Raw genomic sequence first — 18962 nt, 5'->3', positions numbered from 1 at the left:
GTTTAAAGCGACGCTAGTCAACAATTAACTAAATAAAATATGCAAACTAGTGACGGTTTAAAGCGACGTTAGAGAACAATTAAATAAATAAAATATGCAAACTAGTGACGATTTAAAGCGACACCACATTTGATAATAATAATTAAAAAAAAAGTCGAAATCTGTTTCTGGATTCGTTCTCAAATAATTATAACTCAAAAAAATTATATAATCGAAATAATAAATTTCAATTTTAGGCCAAAACAAACAATAATAAAAATAATTCAAAAGAAAAATAGTGCCATAATATACAAATGTTTTACATCTAACATTCCATATAATTTACAAAAATTCATCCTCCATGCTTTCCTGTGCTTGCCTTTGTCGAAGACCACATATTTTGTAGCTCCATAGTGCCATATATAATACTAGCAACTCCATGCTGCCATGCTTGCCATCAGATCAGTGCTCCAATACTTTACTACTTCAACATTAAGGCTCTAATCTCTATAGATTAAACTCAGGTTTTATACCTTTAAAAAATTATGGATCTGCGATTTCCAGTGTCCTTGCTCTTCAGATCCAACATGCATAAATACAAAAAAAACAATTAAAAACCAAGAAACAAAAATAAATTTTCAATTTAAGCATAAAACTATTTAGAATACAAAATAGAAACTAAAATTAATAATCATAATAATTTAAAAATGAACCACCTTCAAGCTCTTCCTCCTCGAATTGGAGTTCTTCAGAATGTTGATCTTCAAACTGGTGATCCAAAGCAAACGGGGAAGGAGTTGAGGAAAAAATGAAAAGGAGGAAGAAGGGGACGCACAGATGAAATGGGGAAGGAGAAGAAGAAAGTCTGAAATTGGGGGAGAAATGAAAGCACGGTTGAAATGGGAAAAAGAGGGGTTTAAATATGGGTACTTAGTTTGCGTCTGTTAAAACCGACGCAAACGTTTGACACTTTTTTTGAAATTCACATAGCGTCGCTTTAATGAAACTCGCGTCGCTTTAATGAAACTAGTGTCGCTTTAAACCGACACAAACTTCTGACACTTTTTGAAATTCACATAGCGTCGCTTTAATGAAACTAGCGTCGCTTTAATGAAACTAGCGTCGCTTTTAACCAACGCTAACTTCTGACACACTTTTTGAAATTCACATAGCGTCGCTTTAATGACACTAGCGTCGGTTAAAACCGACACTAAGTCTCTCCATCCATTCAAACAAGCGGGAAATTTCCCGCCTAATATTTCAAATACTATAATTTTATATATATTAATTTTATAACCCTAAAAAATACTATAATAATTATATATATTAATGTAACAATTTTATACCCCTAAAAACTATAATAATTATATATATATATATATATTAAATTAAATTTTAAAAATTGGTGACCGTTGGATCAGTTTCAATATACATACCATTCAATTTCTTTAAGTGTTATACATACAAAATAAATAAATTTAAATCTACTTAATAAATATATATATATATATACACACACCATTGAACTTGATGGGATACAAATTCTATGGAACTTTTCGATGGTTATAAAACGAAAAACTAATTTAAATCAATATGTCGCTTAAAAGCGACACTGGGTTTCAAAATATTTAAAAAAACTAATTTAAATTGAAGATCGAATTCATTCATTCTATTCATATAGGGTCAAGGAATGTAGCTGTAAAAAATCATCAAAATCGGAGTTAAAATAACCTTTAAATCGTGATTTTTCGTTTATAACCGTCGAAAAGCTTTGTCCCGTTACTTGATCTCTGAATGTTTGTTTTTTGTGATTTTTTGCTGATGTGATCTTGAAGCATATGCAAACAAGTTTGACGGTTGGGATCGTTGAAATTAGTTTCGGAGAATTCGTATCCCATCAAAACAATAGATTGACTAATACTTAGAGTTTATTTATACTTTCATTAAGTATAACATAAGATTTTGTGGTATCTACTTGTGTAAATATTTTAATTTGAAGATCGAATTCATTCATTGTATTCATATAGGGTCAAGGAGTGTAGCTGTAAAAAATCATCAAAATCGGAGTTAAAATAACCGTTAAATCGTGATTTTTCGTTTATAACTGTCGAAAAGCTTTGTCCCGTTACTTGATCTCTGAATGTTTGTTTTTTGTGATTTTTTGCTGACGTGATCTCGAAGCATATGCAAACAAGTTTGACGGTTGGGATCGTTGAAATTAGTTTCGGAGAATTCGTATCCCATCAAAACAATAGATTGACTAACACTTAGAGTTTATTTATACTTTCATTAAGTATAACATAAGATTTTGTGGTATCCACTTGTGTAAATATTTTAAATTGAAGATCGAATTCATTCATTCTATTCATATAGGGTCAAGGAATGTAGCTGTAAAAAATCATCAAAATCCGAGTTAAAATAACCGTTAAATCGTGATTTTTCGTTATAACCGTCGAAAAGCTTTGTCCCGTTACTTGATCTCTGAATGTTTGTTTTTTGTGATTTTTTGCTGATGTGATCTTGAAGCATATGCAAACAAGTTTGACGGTTGGGATCGTTGAAATTAGTTTCGGAGAATTCGTATCCCATCAAAACAATAGATTGACTAATACTTAGAGTTTATTTATACTTTCATTAAGTATAACATAAGATTTTGTGGTATCTACTTGTGTAAATATTTTAATTTGAATATCGAATTCATTCATTGTATTCATATAGGGTCAAGGAGTTTAGCTGTAAAAAATCATCAAAATCGGAGTTAAAATAACCGTTAAATCGTGATTTTTCGTTTATAACCGTCGAAAAGCTTTGTCTCGTTACTTGATCTCTGAATGTTTGTTTTTTGTGATTTTTTGCTGACGTGATCTCGAAGCATATGCAAACAAGTTTGACGGTTGGGATCGTTGAAATTAGTTTCGGAGAATTCGTATCCCATCAAAACAATAGATTGACTAACACTTAGAGTTTATTTATACTTTCATTAAGTATAACATAAGATTTTGTGGTATCCACTTGTGTAAATATTTTAAATTGAAGATCGAATTCATTCATTCTATTCATATAGGGTCAAGGAATGTAGCTGTAAAAAATCATCAAAATCCGAGTTAAAATAACCGTTAAATCGTGATTTTTTGTTTATAACCGTCGAAAACCTTTGTCCCGTTACTTGATCTCTGAATGTTTGTTTTTTGTGATTTTTTGCTGATGTGATCTCAAAGCATATGCAAACAAGTTTGACGGTTGGGATCGTTGAAATTAGTTTCCGAGAATTTGTATCCCATCAAAACAATAGATTGACTAACACTTAGAGTTTATTTATACTTTCATTAAGTATAACATAAGATTTTGTGGTATCCACTTGTGTAAATATTTTAATTTGAAGATCGAATTCATTCATTGTATTCATATAGGGTCAGGAGTGTAGCTGTAAAAAATCATCAAAATCGGAGTTAAAATAATCGTTAAATCGTGATTTTTCGTTTATAACTGTCGAAATTAGTTTCATAGAATTCGTATCCAATCAAGTTCAATGGTGTGTGTGTGTGTATATATATATTAAGTAGATTTAAATTTATTTATTTTGTATGTATAACACTTAAGAAATTGAATCGTATGTATATTTAAGCCAATCCAATGATCACCAATTTTTTAAAATTTAATTTAATATATATATATATATATATATATAATTATTATAGTTTTTAGGGATATAAAATTTAATTTAATATATATATAATTTAATATATATATATATATATATATATATATACACACTTTATGTCGCTTAAAAGCGACACTAGTATTTAAAAATTATTAAAATAATGTTTACGTCGGTTTAAAAGCGACACTAGTATTTAAAAATTATTAAAATATATGTTTACGTCGGTTTAAAAGCGACATAAACATTTAATAACGCTTATAAGCGACAGTAAATCCGACGTCATGTTCAGTTAGTGTCGCAACTGCCTAATCCGCTACTATATTAGATTAAAGCGACACCACCCTCCGACACTATAGCCCCTTTTGTAGTAGTGTCTGATCAGACGTTGACCTCACTGTTTGTGTTGAGGGATAGATTGGAATCCATGGCTTATGTTGTTTCTTTCTGATCCTAATGCTCCTCACATGTCTTGGCTAACGCATTTCAGTAGTATGTTATCATGCGCCGAGGTCGACCGCGAGCGGTGGTGCGCTTGGTGGTGGCTGCTGCTGCTCTACACAGATTGTTGATGGTGACGGAAGTTTCAATGAAGCTGGAGTTGCAAGTTTTGTCAAGTCAAGTAATTTTGCCCAGCAAGGAACTTCTTATACTGCTGTCGCCATTATCGGTCCTCAAATTAGTGGTATGGATTCTGTATTTGTCTTCTTAGATTATCAAATTGTAATTACACTCCAGGTGAATGTTTTTGAATTATCTGCTACACGTTTTGAAGCTTAATTAGATGGCATGGTTTTGGAATCAGGTGAATGTTTTTGAATTATCTGCTACACTCAAAAGGGTTTACAAATTACTACGGCCTGTCTATAGAATTGTTTTGGAATGGAATGAATGACTTTTTAATTTGAGGGGATTGGATATATATCAAGGAAAAAGTTATCCCTTCTATCCTCCCATCTTGAGGGTTTGGAATGGATGAATTTCCATTTAATAACTATTTTGTTGTTTATTTTTTTATTTTTGTTTTCAATTTTTCTGAAAACTAAAAACAAAAATTTGTTTTCTATTTCCAGTTTTCAAGAAGATGAAGACCGAAGTGAAAGCTACTCTTTTGAAGTTTTCAAAATTGTTTTTCGGTTTTCATTTTTTATTTTTTTAAATTGAGAATTAAAAGTATTAGCCAAACAAAAATGTTCGTTTGTTTGCTTTTTAGAAGAAGAAGAAGAAAAAAAAAAAAAAAAAAAACTAAATCTGAAACTACTTAGTTACAAAACAAGTTTTTTGTTTATAAAAAAATTAAACCTAAAAACTGAAACAGCAAATTAGATTCAAACGCTTAAATTATACATTTTATTGATTTAGATATTATATTAACTACGATGGGATTCGAACATATGCCGTCATACAAAAACTTAACTTATTTTCACCACGTACTGTGGTAAATAACCACTTACTAATGTGCTTTCACCTTTATCCATGTCATTTTTTTATTGTCCAAACTCAACGTTTTATATAAGATTCTAAAGAAAAATATAAATGCTCTCTATTATTATTATAAAAACTGGGACATAGAGTCCCTAATTCAATTGCAATTTGCATATTAACGTACCGCAATTAGTATTTTATAATGTACCAAATACTAATACGTCGCCAAATTAGAATACATAACGTCCCAATAATGTACCAAATTATTGGTACATTATATATATATATATATATGCATGCATATACATATCTAATAATTATATGTTAGTAGTATGTTTGCTGTCTTTTAGAATTTTAAATGAATTTTATTTGAGAAATAAAAAGCTTCTTTTGAAAAATTGAAATGAATTATTATAAGATAAGACATATCTACTAGATTTTAAGAGTTTTGTAATATTAGTTTGTGATTAATTGGTAAACTAAAATAAAAAATTGTAATTTTTTATTAAAATTAGTAGAAGAATGATTCATAAAAAATCTAAAAACTATAAATGTTTAATTTAAAAAATTCATAAGTGAGACACCTATGTCAAAACGCTTGAAAACTAAAATGGTTATTAAACACGTCCTTAATTAGGGGTGCATTTTTGCTCATCACCCTCAAGTAGCTCAAGTAGTGGTAATGCTCACCACCCTATTTATTATCATTTTATGGGATTAAATGCTCATCCAACGGTGATCAATAGAGTTGTGAGTATTACCATTGAGGGTGGTGAGAAAAAATGTTCCCCGTCAATTAGTAATTCTACCTGAATTGGTCACAATTTTTTCATTCTTTTCTTCAACATAACTCGCATATAGTGAGTTCTTCCTTAGTTCATAAGAGGTCATAGGTATAGAAAGGCATGGATATAAATATCAGATAAATTCCTATGGAATATTTTTTCTTTTGTCATCTGCTATTGATATATAATTCAGCTCTCTACTTTACCATTGTAAGGATTTCATGCTTGTATTTTCCTCGTCCTGCAAAGTTTGATTTTATTTTTTTCCAACAGAGAGATTTTGCATCTGTAAACTTTTCCCTCCCTTGTTACAATAGTGAGATGGCATATGATATCTGAATGTTTACATCTCTGATTATGTTTGTTCGTTTTCTTTTAATATTATGATCTGGCCAGGAAAGAGCACACTGCTAAACCATTTATTCGACACCAATTTCAAAGAGATGGACCATCGTATAGGAAGGCGAGTTTCAGTACAAGAAAACTTTGACAATGATCACTAACATTAATTAGTTGTACATATCGTGAGGTGGTAAAGTTATTTATTTTTATTTTTATTTTTTTTTCTTACCAGGTTTCAAACAACAAAGGTATTTGGATTGCAAAATGTCTCAGCAATGGGCGTTTCACTCTTGTAATCGACATAGAGGGTACAGATGGGAGAGAACGGGGAGAGGTAACTTCGAGACCCTGTTTAAGGGTGTTTGGGTGAGGGATTTTATTTCCAAGGCATTTAGGCAAAGATCACAAAAAGTTGAATAAGAGGAATAAGAAAATGCGCAATATGAGCATTGCAAATTTATGTATGAGAAATTTGTAAATGACTCCTTCTAAGTAGTCATTTGCAAATCCTTTTCACATATCTTTTGTAATGCTTATATGGTGCATTTTCTTATGACTTTTGTGATCTATTTATTCATCGTTAATCACTATACCTAAATCCTAAATCCCTTGGAGTTTGCATACCCTTGGTTTTCATCCAACTTCGATTTTATGATCATGCTTGAATTTATTGTCATGATTTCATTGCTGTAAATTTCTAAATATATATCGAGAGGTCTGTTTGATTATCATTTCAGTTTTCAGTTCGCCAAAAATTGAAAATGTCAAATAAGTAGCTTTTAGTGTTTGCTTTTTAGTTTTCAAAAAGTGAAAACGAAATGGTGATCACATGACGCCAAAAATAATGAAATCCTAGGTGTTTTTATATCCCCTTTGCTGTTATTATCCAAATTTTATGATACTATACTTTAATTGTATAGCTTATCATGCAAATTTTCCCGTTCCCAAGTTTTTTATTTATTTATTTATTTTTATTTTTTTAAAGCGCTTAATTGAACTATATATGTGCTTGGCATTAAGTTATTTAGTTTAGGACTACTTTACATGGCTGCCATTTGCTCAATTGGCATTTTGTTATTCAGTTTAGGCTACAGAATTGTGAAACCTGTTCTCAGTGTTAAGCAGGCGTGGAGAATGAAGTAGTATGTAATTGCTTGCCGTTTATTATTTGGTCTTGTATTTACAGGATGATACAGCATTCGAGAGGCAGAGTGCCCTTTTCGCTCTTGTTGTTTCAGATGTAGTGCTCATAAACATGTGAGATTCCCCCCTCCTCCTCTTTACCAACTCTTTGGAATTTGCTTTTCTTCAGTCCTTGTGATCAATCTTCTCAAGCAATTTTCGTTTAGGTGGTACCATGATATTGGCCGTGAGAAAGCTGCAAATAAGCCTCTCATAAGAACCGTGTTTGAGGTATTTTCTACCTAGTAATTACCTACTGCAATTGATCAACACTATGAGTTTCAGCACCTAACTTTGTGCTTCAATTTGCTAATATATAGGTGATGATGCGATTGTTTAGTCCACGCAAGACAACTCTGATGTTTGTCATTCGTGACAAGACAAAGGTAATTGGTTCTACTCTTTTGGTATTTGTTACTCATTTTTTGAGAGTCTGTCACATCGTTCCCTTTCTTGGTATAAGGCCATTCCACTCTAGGTTGAGCTTTTGATAGTATAGTTACCCTTCTTTGTTTGTAGACACCAGTGGATTATTTAGAACGTGTTCTTAAAGACGACATTCAGAAGGTAAGTGATTAATTTGTGTGTGCTTTATTTGACATTGCCTTAGTTTAATTATTGGTATTTTCAGCCCCTCTCTCCTTTAATGCAGATGTGGGACTCTCTTCCTGAGCCTAAAGCCCACAAGATGACTCCACTAAGTGAATGTTTTAATGTAAGATCTCATGCTTATATATTTACAGATAAGAGTTTAATGGTGCTTTTGTTGTCAAAACTATCAATCAATTGCAATGAAAATGTGTCATGTGTGATTGAATAGGTTGAGGTTGTTGCGCTTCCAAGTTATGAAGAAAAAGAAGTCGAATTTAAAAAGGAGGTACGCGCATGTGGTTTTTGTGCATTTATGAACACCATGTAAAAGAACATGCATATAGGGTTAGCACAATCTCTGGGAAGGACTATAAGAGGATCTTCCGTAGAAGGAAAAGAGAAAATAACCATGCAAGAGTGTCAGGGTTTCTCTCAATTGTTTGCATATGTATTTTCAAACACAGTTTGGGGAGTACCTTACAAATTATTTTCTCATATTGTTCATGCCCATCTCCTCTTTGTTCTTCTTTTCCATTCCAGTTTTTTTTCCTGCCTAAAGAAATCGATTGTCCCATTTTGGTTTTTATTTCTAAATTTCCTGTATATGTTTGTCAATTAAGGTTGCTTGCTTGAGGCAGAGATTCTCTCCTAATGAACTTGGGGGACTAGTTGGAGATCAACCGGCAGTTGTTCCTGCTTCTGGATTTTCTCTCAGTTCACAGAAGATATGGGAAAAGATCAAACAAAACAAAGATCTTGATCTTCCTGCCCACAAGGTAGAACTGTGAATATGATGCATGAATGTAATTTAAAAATAAGCCAGCTAGCAACATCCATAACTCTTCCTTTGCAGGTCATGGTGGCAGCTGTACGTTGTGGAGAGATTGCCGATGAGAATTATGTTGCTTTTGCACAAAATAAGGTACCTGCTTTTCATATATTTTCCACATTCTCCATGTTTTTCAAATGTAGTGGGATGGCCTTGAATTGCTTTAGCATTATCACAGGAGTGGAGTAAGTTGAAAGAGGCTGTTCAATCTGCTCCTTATCGTGGCTTTGGGGATGTGCTCAGTTCACTCCTTGATACCTACATCTCAAAGTATGCACCTTTCATTTAGGTTATCTGGTTTTAGGCTGCAGGATATAATTTTGACTTCTTACCTTTCATAATATTTCCACCATATTCAGTACCGCCAAAACTAATGATTATCAAACGGCCTCTTAAGATATTTGCTGTCTCTCCAAGTTTTATTTTGTTTTGCTGGATGCCTGTCTATATTTATTTTTATTTTTATTTTATAATTCTAGGTATGATGGAGAGACTACATATTATGATGAAGGTGTCAGATCTGGGAAGCGCAAGCTGCTTGAAGAAAAATTGCTGCATGTAATTAATCTCGATACCATTCTTGTGCGAACTGTGTGTTCCCCCTTCCCCTCTTCCTTGTGATATACATGGCTATTATATAACAATGCAGCCAAAATGTGTTTGTTACTCCTCTGATTGTGGTTGATAAAATTTCTGTTATTACTCATCCCTGAATCTTCCATGCATGTCAGTTGATCGGGCATTCCCAGTGCATCAAAGTAGCTGAACTGTTTTTACTTAAAATTATCGATCTTTTTTTCTCTGGAAAGAAAGAGTTTCCAGTTCTAATCATCCATTCAATCAGACATTTTTCTTCTCATGTTGATTGTTTTCACTGTTCTGTTAGCTTGTTCAACCTGCATTCCATAATTTGGTGGAGAATATAAGCTCTTCTACACTGGATAAATTCAAGGAAGCATTTAATACGGCCTTGGACCGGCAGGAGGGATTTTCTGTTGCTGTTTGTAGGTGTACCGAGTCTTTTATGGCTCAATTTCAAGAAGACTGCGCAGGTATGTTTTGAGAGTACCATTCCTTCTGCAGTCGGACACATCTTAAGCACAGCTGCTGATCAGTCAATTATAGGCGAAGACATAATTAATAGACCTTTTCAACTGGTTTGATTTGTGTATAACTTGTTTTCTAAAGGACTCTGAGAATTTGACACATTATTTATGCAGATGCTGCTATCAAACAAGCAAATTGGGACACCTCTACAGTTACGGATGAACTTGAACGTGCCATGAAAGCCCATGTTGCTTCAGTTTATGCTCTCAAGATATCCGAACTTGCTGCACATTGTAAGGTATAATAGTATTTTTTTTTTTTTTTTTCTTTCTTTTGGCTCTTCTGAAATAGTTGGAGTGACTGGTATTCGTAAACCTCCAAACCAGAAGTCGGCTCCAAGAAGAAAGTAAAAGGGGTAGGATGAAGAAAAAATCGAGCCACTGTCACAAGTTAATTTCTTTAAGCAGTCTGATTGATTATATTGTGACACATTCCAAGTAGTTTGTGGATCTTTTCTAAAATGGTAGTCAATCTCTACATGTTTATCCATGGTGACTAAATTGTCCCGGGAACCTGGTTGATGATGTAACAAAAATGCAGGGGAAGTTGGAGCAGTCAGTTGTCAGGACCGGTGAAAGCCCTTCTAGAAAAACCTAACAATGAGACATGGCCCACGTTAAGAAAAATTGTCTCACAAGAAATTGAATCAGTTCTTTCTGGGAGCTGTACTGCATTTCCTGGTTTTGATATGGATGATCAAACCAAAGGCGAAATACATGCAAGTCTAGAGGAACATGCAAGACGTGTGGTTGAAGCTAAAGCAAGAGAAGAGGCTGGAAGGGTTCTGATCCATATGATGGACAGGTAAGAAATTCTTACACTTGTTTGATCATGCTATAAAATTGCTTCAGATTTTACCGTATGCGATTGAGATTTAAATTGCCTAAAGATTTGCAGCTTATTTAACGGTGACTCTGAATCTCTGATGATTTAAATTGCCTCCAGTTTTTCAAGACATTTTAGCCACGATTCTGATTCCATTCTACGTGTTTGGAACGGTGGGGAAGATGTCAGAGCAATCACCAAAACTTCTCGTTCTGCAGTACGGCACGATTTATATTATAACATCTATTGAAACTTGAGTTTGAATTTGACTTGAAGCTTTGTTAACCTTGTATGCTGCTAATTTTTTCAGGCCTTAGAAGTGCTTTCTGTTTTGGCTGTGAGCCGTCTGGATGGTGACGATGATGGTAAAAATGTTCTGAATACTTTATCCAGTGCCTTGCTTGGTTCCACAAATGTTCCTGCCAGAGATGGGAATTTCAGAACATTCGACCCATTGGCCTCAAATACTTGGGAAGAGGTGAACTTTCTTTTGTGCCCGTTGTTGCTCATGAATTTTTAAAACCCGTCACTTTCGGGTTCTCTAGTCAGAAATTAGGCTATGCATTTTAGTTTCTTCCGAAACTTGGATGATAGTCGGATGTTTTCATTCTTGTGGGAGATGTGGGCTGCAAAGTGCCTCCCTCTCTCCCTCCACCCATCGCTTCCCCTAATTTTCTCTGCCTCTCTCTCTGATCAGGTGCCCATGTTGTGGTTGTCTCTTATTTTCATGTAAGCACCATGTACCTTTTTTGTGACTTTTCACCCTCTCTATGCAGGTTGAATCATCAAAAACATTGCTCATGCCTTTCAAATGTAAAGAATTGTGGGGGGAATTCTTGGCAGAGTCCGAGATCATTGTTTCTAAGGCATTTGCTGAACAGGTAAGATATTTCACCTGTTAATGGTCACAGATTTTGATTTTCTCTTCTTCTCTGTATACCATGATTTCAAAAAGAAGAAAAAAAAACAAATAGTATATTTAAACTGACATGAAATAGTTTTGTGTAGGATTGGGTGGTACTAATATGCATAATATGCTGATCTGATGCATTGCCAGTCCTGTACATATTTTGTTTAATTTGAATTACACGGGTCAATTTTTCCATTAATCAAACATGTTTTACGTTTCAGCAGGCCAACAAGCGTTTAAGATTATATCCTTGGTTGATTGCTGGTGGAATTTTCCTGGGATTCAGTGCCATTAAGAAATTTTTAAGGTACATAATATACTTCCCTTATACAGTAGAGGATAAATGATATGTTGTTAGTGTTCTACCATGTTAAACTCACTCCGTCATGGATGCAGCAATCCCTTGTGTCTTGGTGTCATCTTGTTCCTATATTCCTCCTTATTAGATGATATGTTGTTAGTTTTCCATATTACTGTCACCGAGGTGACAAGACGAAAATGTTTTCGCTTCGAATCAAAATGTTATAAGTTTCCATTCCTGCTACCAAGGTGGCTAGATGAATGGCGGATTGATATTAGGCACAAAAGTTCGTTCTCAGATTCCGCAAGGCGCAATAGACCTATTTTGTTCTCCTTTTAAAACACAAGTATTTTGTTGCAATTCTAAAGCAGGTCTAGTTACATGCTGAGTTCATACTCATTTTGTAGTAGTTTTGCTATGATTCCAGGTGAGGGTAGAGTGCGCCAACATAGACCAGCGCTGTCGGAGAAATAGTGTGGAGCCACCAACTTTCAGTAAATTTTGGCCTCAATGGAAGAGCAGCTTGTATGAATCGGGTTTACTTACACGGCACAGTTCAATTGACAATTTCAACCATAGCGATAATAATGGGGGTTTAGTCAATTTGAGTTTCAAAAGATTTTAATAATTTTTCTTTTAAGTGACAGATTTTAATAAACTTACAATTTTATATGGATTTTAACATATTTATATGGATTTTTATTATAAATTTCTATGGATTGGCACATTTGTATGGATTTTATTTGTAGATTTTGATGGATTTGCATAGGCTTTTATTTTCATTTATCTAGATAGTTTTTACTAGCAAAAACGCCCTGCGCTCCGCTGCGAGAAACACCACAAGTATAATCTTATACGATCTAATTGTTTTTGTCATGTATGAGCCAAATTGCTGAGAGCCATGTCATAGTTGAATAAGTTTCCCTTTAGAAGAGTTGACAATGGGAAGTCTAAGCCTAAATCTAAGTATCAAGGATGGATTCTGGTACATGGATGTGGGGGATCAGAAGGTTTAGGCAAAGCTGCCTGGGTGTTGTGACTAGCTTCCCACAGAACCCTACATTCGTTCAAATGATTTCGGTGACGTTGTACGAAGACTTCTCCTTCTTCTTTACCACTAACCCTAACCATTGGAGGGTCATATTGAGAGTTGTAATCAGCGGTTGTGGCTGAAAGAATGCTTGAAGAAGCAGACATAATTTCTGAATATTGAATAATTGAAGAAAGAAAGGATTGAAAGGATAAGGAATTTCAGACGAGAAATGGAAGAGAAGTTTTGAACAATTTCTTAAGCAAAAGACTTTGGAAATTTTTGAAGAAGTAAAGAAGACGAAGAAGAAGATCTGAAGAAATTCTGGAATCATCCGATATTGAATCAAGATCGTCTCAACAAGAGATCAACAAATCCGACGACTGGAATTTATTGGGAAAAAACGAACAGTCCCTCATTCTCCGTGAATACGTAACTAAGACATCATCATCATTGAGATATTGATGACACATTTATTGAGGTTGCACACATTTATTGAGGTTGATGCCACAGAAAATTTGAAATAGTACGTATTTTGATTTACTCCGAAAGACATGATCTTTAGATAACTATTCATACTTAAAGGGACACAAGTTCTTTTAGATACATAATTAGGAGCAATTGTTAGATCATAATTTTTTAGGACTAGAATAAGGCTAATCGGAATACAAATACTTCAGAAGCATGATCATGGACTCAATAGCTTTCACAACAGACTTGCACAAATGGAGTAGCAATGCCACCATCATACTATTTTGGAGCAATAGGCAAAGTCTGACGACTTAACTAAGATTGATCATGCTTATTCCGCAAAACACGAGAACCTAATCCAATAAGGAATCAACAAATTTCCTATGTTCTTAAAATTAAAATTCATTAAGTTTGGTATTTAATTGGAAAAATTTTGAAACATTGATCCTTCAAAATAAACTCCACGAGCTATGTTGTGCATGTGGACTCCACAAATTGGTTGATCAGGGCGCCACATGGCTTAGAAAATAAAAAAAAAATTCCAATTACAAAAAAAAAAAAAAAAATGACAAACAAACTTCTTTCCAACCTCTCTAATTTCCTCCGATCTGTGGGAACAAAATGTTAATTCGTTATTTATTGAAGAAAAGTAAATCTTCTTTATAAACTTCGGTAACTGGAGGTCATTTTCTCTGAACTCTTCTATTCCTCCGAATACCGACACGTGTAGTAATGGAGGAATGTGTTTGATGCAGACTTGGGGTGTATCTAAGTTAATTAAACAATCATCTCTTTCGAGAAGGGCTGATGTTTAAACTATGACTTTTTAGAGTAATGTTATTCATACCATGTTTTTGTACTATATTTTCATATCATCTTAAATAATATTTGATGTGGACAACCACATCATTTGAATTAATCAGATTTTTAAATTTAGTTCATTATTTAATAAAATAATAATTAAGAAAAGCTAGTTAATTAAATAATGATTGTGGTATACAAGAAGTATTTTTCCTTCGTTTCCTTGGATTTTGCACATTTTTCAAATGATATGGTTGTCCACATTAGATGTCACCTAAGGTGGTATGAAAATGTGGTATAAAAACATGGTACAAATAGTATTACTCGACTTTCTAATCTTTTCACGGTTGCATGATAAAAGGAAACAATAGTGTTGGAATATTGTTGAAGAAAATTGATGTTCCACCATAAAATTGCATGGTTTAGTCCCCAACCGATGTAGGATCTTGTTCTCACATTCTCACACACCACACGTGTAGCAAATTTTCAAATCCAACACGTGAACATTACAAACAAGATGAAGTGAAGCACGTGTCGCCATTGAGCTTGCACAAGTGGGCAAAGTTCACATTTTCAGCCAGGTTAAGACATCCAAAATTTGACTTTAAGGTAAGTCATCCATTTGGATAGCAGGATAGAGAACAGAACACCAGGGATGATGATTCTTTTGCAAATCATAACATAGAACTTCGAAAATAGAGTTGATGAGGATGATAGCAAAATACAAGTTCATGCAAGACCAAAACCAGGAAGCTTTGAAAGGCGATACCATACAGAGAATCAACAACTGAAAGAAGCAACAAACATAAATAACAGGTACTCGGTAAGAGTTTTGTCATTATTCTGAGTAAGTAGTTCTTCTGATCCCCTTAGTCATCAAATTGAGAAGAAAATTAACAAGCTTCATCTTAAAATTTGTTCACTACTCTACACTGCCTTCCTCAAACCCAAAAACCAGTTGCACTTGGAATTCTGGCAACGTCTACGCGACGACGCCAGTTCTTCATACATCCATAGAAAATACAAAACCCAATTCCACCAGAAAATAAAATTTAAGTTGATCATGGCAGGAACAAAAATTAAAAATGTGTCCCAGCGATTCTAAAACAAAACTAGCACAAAGGAGTGCCAATTTTGCCTAATATGCCACCCGAAAAGTACATTTTTCTTTACCAGATAGAAAGAAGAAGTAACTGAAATGCCTATTGTAATGTTCAAAGTAGGGCAAGATTTGACAATTTGTGGCAGCAGGACTTACACTCTTACAATCATGAAATGAAGCGGGTCTCCCTACAACTGTTTCACCCCGACCTCTTTTTGCTCAAATCCTAAACCCAGTTCCGAAAGTCCCATTTGCACTTTAAAGATGCTAGGCAATTCAGGTACTTGCTCTTGATATTTGACTACAAACCTGTCCAAGAAGTAGTCCTTTCCGGTACCCAGCAAGGTAGCCATAGAAAATTCCCCCTTCACTATCAAACCTTTCGACATGAGAATTCTGATAACTGAACACCTAGGTATAATGCAGTTCCTCAAACTAAAAACTAGAACAATTGGACTTCCAGCCACATCTGCAGGCTGCCACCTCACTTTGTTCACAAGGAAATCCATTTTACTTGAAAAATTCTTCTCTGCTAATTCCATAATCTGAGGATTCTTTCTAAATACCAACAAGAAATCATCTTCAGTCCAGCCCCACTTCCTATAAAGTTCCATCTTTTGTACCCTTTCTGATTCATTCACCCGAGCAAACATATACAACGCTCTCATAAATGTGGCAGAGGAAGGGGGGACACCCATACTTGTGACCTTCTTGACATTTTCCTTAAACTTGTCAGATTCAAGGGATACTAGAAAAGGACGATGTGACACCCAATACGAGATTGAGGTCTCTGGCACTTCAAGTGTCTTAGGTGAAGAGCATCAGCCAAAGCTTTCAAAACCAAGTTGAGTATGTCAATATGAGAAAGATAAAGGCTTAGAAAGATAGAGGTGGTCAAAAGTGTTTCCAACAAAGAAATTTGGGAAATACATTCAGTTATCCTTTGAATAGTTTTCTTACCTTCGTTTACTAAATAATGTCTGGCTGCAACCCCAATAGCTCCAGCATTCCGTCAACATATACAACTCACAATCTGATATATATACACACCAGAAGACAAAAACATGGAGAAGACCATACGTTTCAAAACAACAAAAGGAAAAAGAAATTTTTTTAGGGCAAATCTCTAATTCAAACTTACTAGGGCAACAGCTACATCTTCAACTGTATTTTTAACTGCCCTCAGACCATCACGAACAGCATTGCCACTTGACTAAGGCTGTATTCAAGTGTGGCAGAATGTATCTTAACACCGGGTAGGGCGGTTCTTTCTGATGTGTCTATGGCAGCATATTTCTATCTCATGAGCGACTCATGCATATACTTCTATGCATATGGAATTAACACAATCAAATCTGTGTGTGTAGCCGTTTAAAATCACATTTTACAGTAGAGCTTTCAATGGATAAGTAGTTCTTATGATCCTTTTAGTCATCAAATTAAGAAAAAGACTAACAGAGTTTCGTCTTCCAAATTGTTCACTACAATACACCTCATTCCTCGAATGCAAAGACCAGTTGCACTAGGAAGTCTGGCCACGTCTACATCACGCCAACCCACTGGCTTCCGGAAACTAAATTTTAAGTTGATCATAGCAGAAACAAAATTAAATAAAGTGTTATTATACATAAACTAATAATAGTGTCAGACTGGATACAGACCCATCAATTGTAAGAAGAATGTCTCTCAGAGAACAAGAACACTTCAATACATGATATTTGGTGAAGTCATCCATATGGATATGAAAAATATTTCTTCATATAGCCATTGATATAAAGAAATGCCTATTGTAATGTCAATGTAGAGAATGATTTCACATTTTGTGGCAGCAGGACTTACAGTTAGTCTTCAATCATCAAAGAAGAAACAACATCGCAGCTTCTTCCTACAATTGTTTCACACCATCCTCTTTTTGCTCAAATCCTAAGCCCAGTTCCGCAAGTCTCAATTTCCATTCAAAGATGATAAGTAATTCAGGTACTTGCTCTTGATATTTAATTACAAGCCTATCCAAGAAGTACTGCTTTGGTTTCCTGACAAGGGTGCCGAAAGAAAATTCTCCCCTTGATACCAAGCCTTTCGACAGGAGAGCTCTAATAACCAAGCACCTTGGTATGATATACTTTTCCAAACTATAATTTAGAGCAACTGAACTTCCAGCCACATCTGCAGGATGCCAACCCATTTTGTTCACATTGAAAAATTCTTCTCTGCTAATGCCATAATCTGAGGATTCTTTCTAAATGCCAACAAGAAATCATCTTCAGTCCAACCCCACTCCCTATAAAGTTCCATCTTTTGCACCCATACTGATTCATTCACCCAAGCGAACATATACAACGCTCTCATAAATGTGGCAGAGGAAGGGGGGACACCCATACTTGTGACCTTCTTGACATTTTCCTTAAACTTGTCAGGTTCAAGGGATACTAGAAAAGGACAAAGTGACACCCAATACGAGATTGAGGTCTCTGGCACTTCAAGCGCTCTCAGAACTGAAATGTTGGGAGCAATGTTGCTTCTCACTTTGGACAGCACTACCCACTGAAGCGTCCTGAAGAAGCGGACAAGGTTGTTGTCATTGAGGAGATGTAAACCTTTTATGATATCATAAAAGGGTATGGTACTTTTCTCTAAGCTTAATCTCAGCAATTCTGGGTTGCAAAAGAGGACCGGACCAAGGCCCTTTCCAGAAAGGCAAACAGAGGCTAAAAACTCAAGTTTGGGCAAAAGGTTCTTCTCAGCATCGTATAATAGCAGTCTTGGGCGTTTTTTGACTAGTCTGGAAATGTCGGCTTCGTTTAATCCATGGGCTTTGAGAAGGTTCAGAACTGAGTCGGGTCCTTCCGGGGAATCAAAATGTACCTTCTTAGACGCAGAGAGAGCAATTTCTGGAGACAACCCACATGAATTTATGAGGTATGATACTGCAAAGGAGCGACCTTTTTCTTGGAGTTTAACTTTTTCAGCAACTAATGATGACTTGGATGAATATGATCTGAGAAAAATAGCTTCGTTTTGGAAAAATTGCTAAAGGGTCACCGAATCACCGAAAATTCTACAGCTTGGAAGCGCTAATTGCAATCTCTTACAGCAAGAACTAAGCATAATTAACTATTGGTTAAGAAGGAACTCACCAAATGCACCCCGACAGAAATGCAGTTCTTGTTCCTGTAGTTAAAGAGAAGAAGGGACTCGCCAAATACCAGCGATGTTTTCTCTGCTCAGATTGGACAAGCCAGAGATCAAGTGTTGATGAATTGGCTTTCGTACCTCCACCAACTTGGGATTTAGGGTTTTGCTGCTCCGCTCACAATACAACTGACCGAAGGTATACATTTTAATTTGGCCGAAAAGTTTTTTTTAGCTTTTTGAGAAAACAAAGGAATTAATTTTAAGGAAACTAATAAAAAAAATATTTTAAAATTTTGAATTTTAACGATAAGGATAAAATAAAGGATAAAATGAATAGTACCATAATTGAATTTTTAGTGTAAAAATGTGATTTTTCGTTAAAATGAATAGTACCGGGAACTTTTCGTTACAACACTAAGTCAACTTTATATAAGTTGAATTTTATAACATAATATATAAGAATTCAATATTGTTTCTTCTGCTCGCGAT

At 34.7% G+C, this 18962-nt stretch overlaps 1 protein-coding gene and 2 long non-coding RNA genes across 3 annotated transcripts; 1 reads left to right on the top strand and 2 right to left on the bottom strand.

Moving 5' to 3' along the window:
- Positions 1-262: 262 nt before the first annotated feature.
- On the bottom strand, positions 263-868 carry LOC125478675. Its single transcript, XR_007259449.1, has 2 exons — positions 696-868; positions 263-553 (listed from the first exon to the last, which is right to left on the bottom strand). It is a non-coding gene; the product is annotated as an uncharacterized LOC125478675 (long non-coding RNA).
- A 4915-nt stretch (positions 869-5783) lies between these two features.
- On the top strand, positions 5784-12661 carry LOC103961576 (protein ROOT HAIR DEFECTIVE 3). Its single transcript, XM_048587195.1, is given in 21 exon segments — positions 5784-5797; positions 6244-6310; positions 6422-6523; positions 7376-7446; positions 7539-7602; positions 7692-7757; positions 7891-7938; positions 8024-8086; positions 8192-8248; positions 8583-8738; positions 8816-8884; positions 8970-9061; positions 9271-9349; positions 9678-9843; positions 10012-10144; positions 10439-10702; positions 10844-10940; positions 11034-11201; positions 11500-11604; positions 11855-11940; positions 12362-12661. Coding segments are annotated over 21 exon segments (1971 nt in total). The 3' UTR covers positions 12366-12661.
- A 2381-nt stretch (positions 12662-15042) lies between these two features.
- On the bottom strand, positions 15043-17532 carry LOC103932784. The gene is made up of 2 exons (XR_007259472.1): positions 16480-17532; positions 15043-16371 (listed from the first exon to the last, which is right to left on the bottom strand). It is a non-coding gene; the product is annotated as an uncharacterized LOC103932784 (long non-coding RNA).
- Between the last annotated feature and the right edge of the window lie 1430 nt (positions 17533-18962).

This window comes from the organism of the source record quoted next, unplaced genomic scaffold (genome assembly GCF_019419815.1).
Source record: "Pyrus x bretschneideri cultivar Hongxiangsu unplaced genomic scaffold, Pyrus_bretschneideri_v1 Contig26, whole genome shotgun sequence".
NCBI lineage: Eukaryota > Viridiplantae > Streptophyta > Magnoliopsida > Rosales > Rosaceae > Pyrus > Pyrus x bretschneideri.
This window is presented reverse-complemented; position numbering and strand designations above follow the sequence as displayed.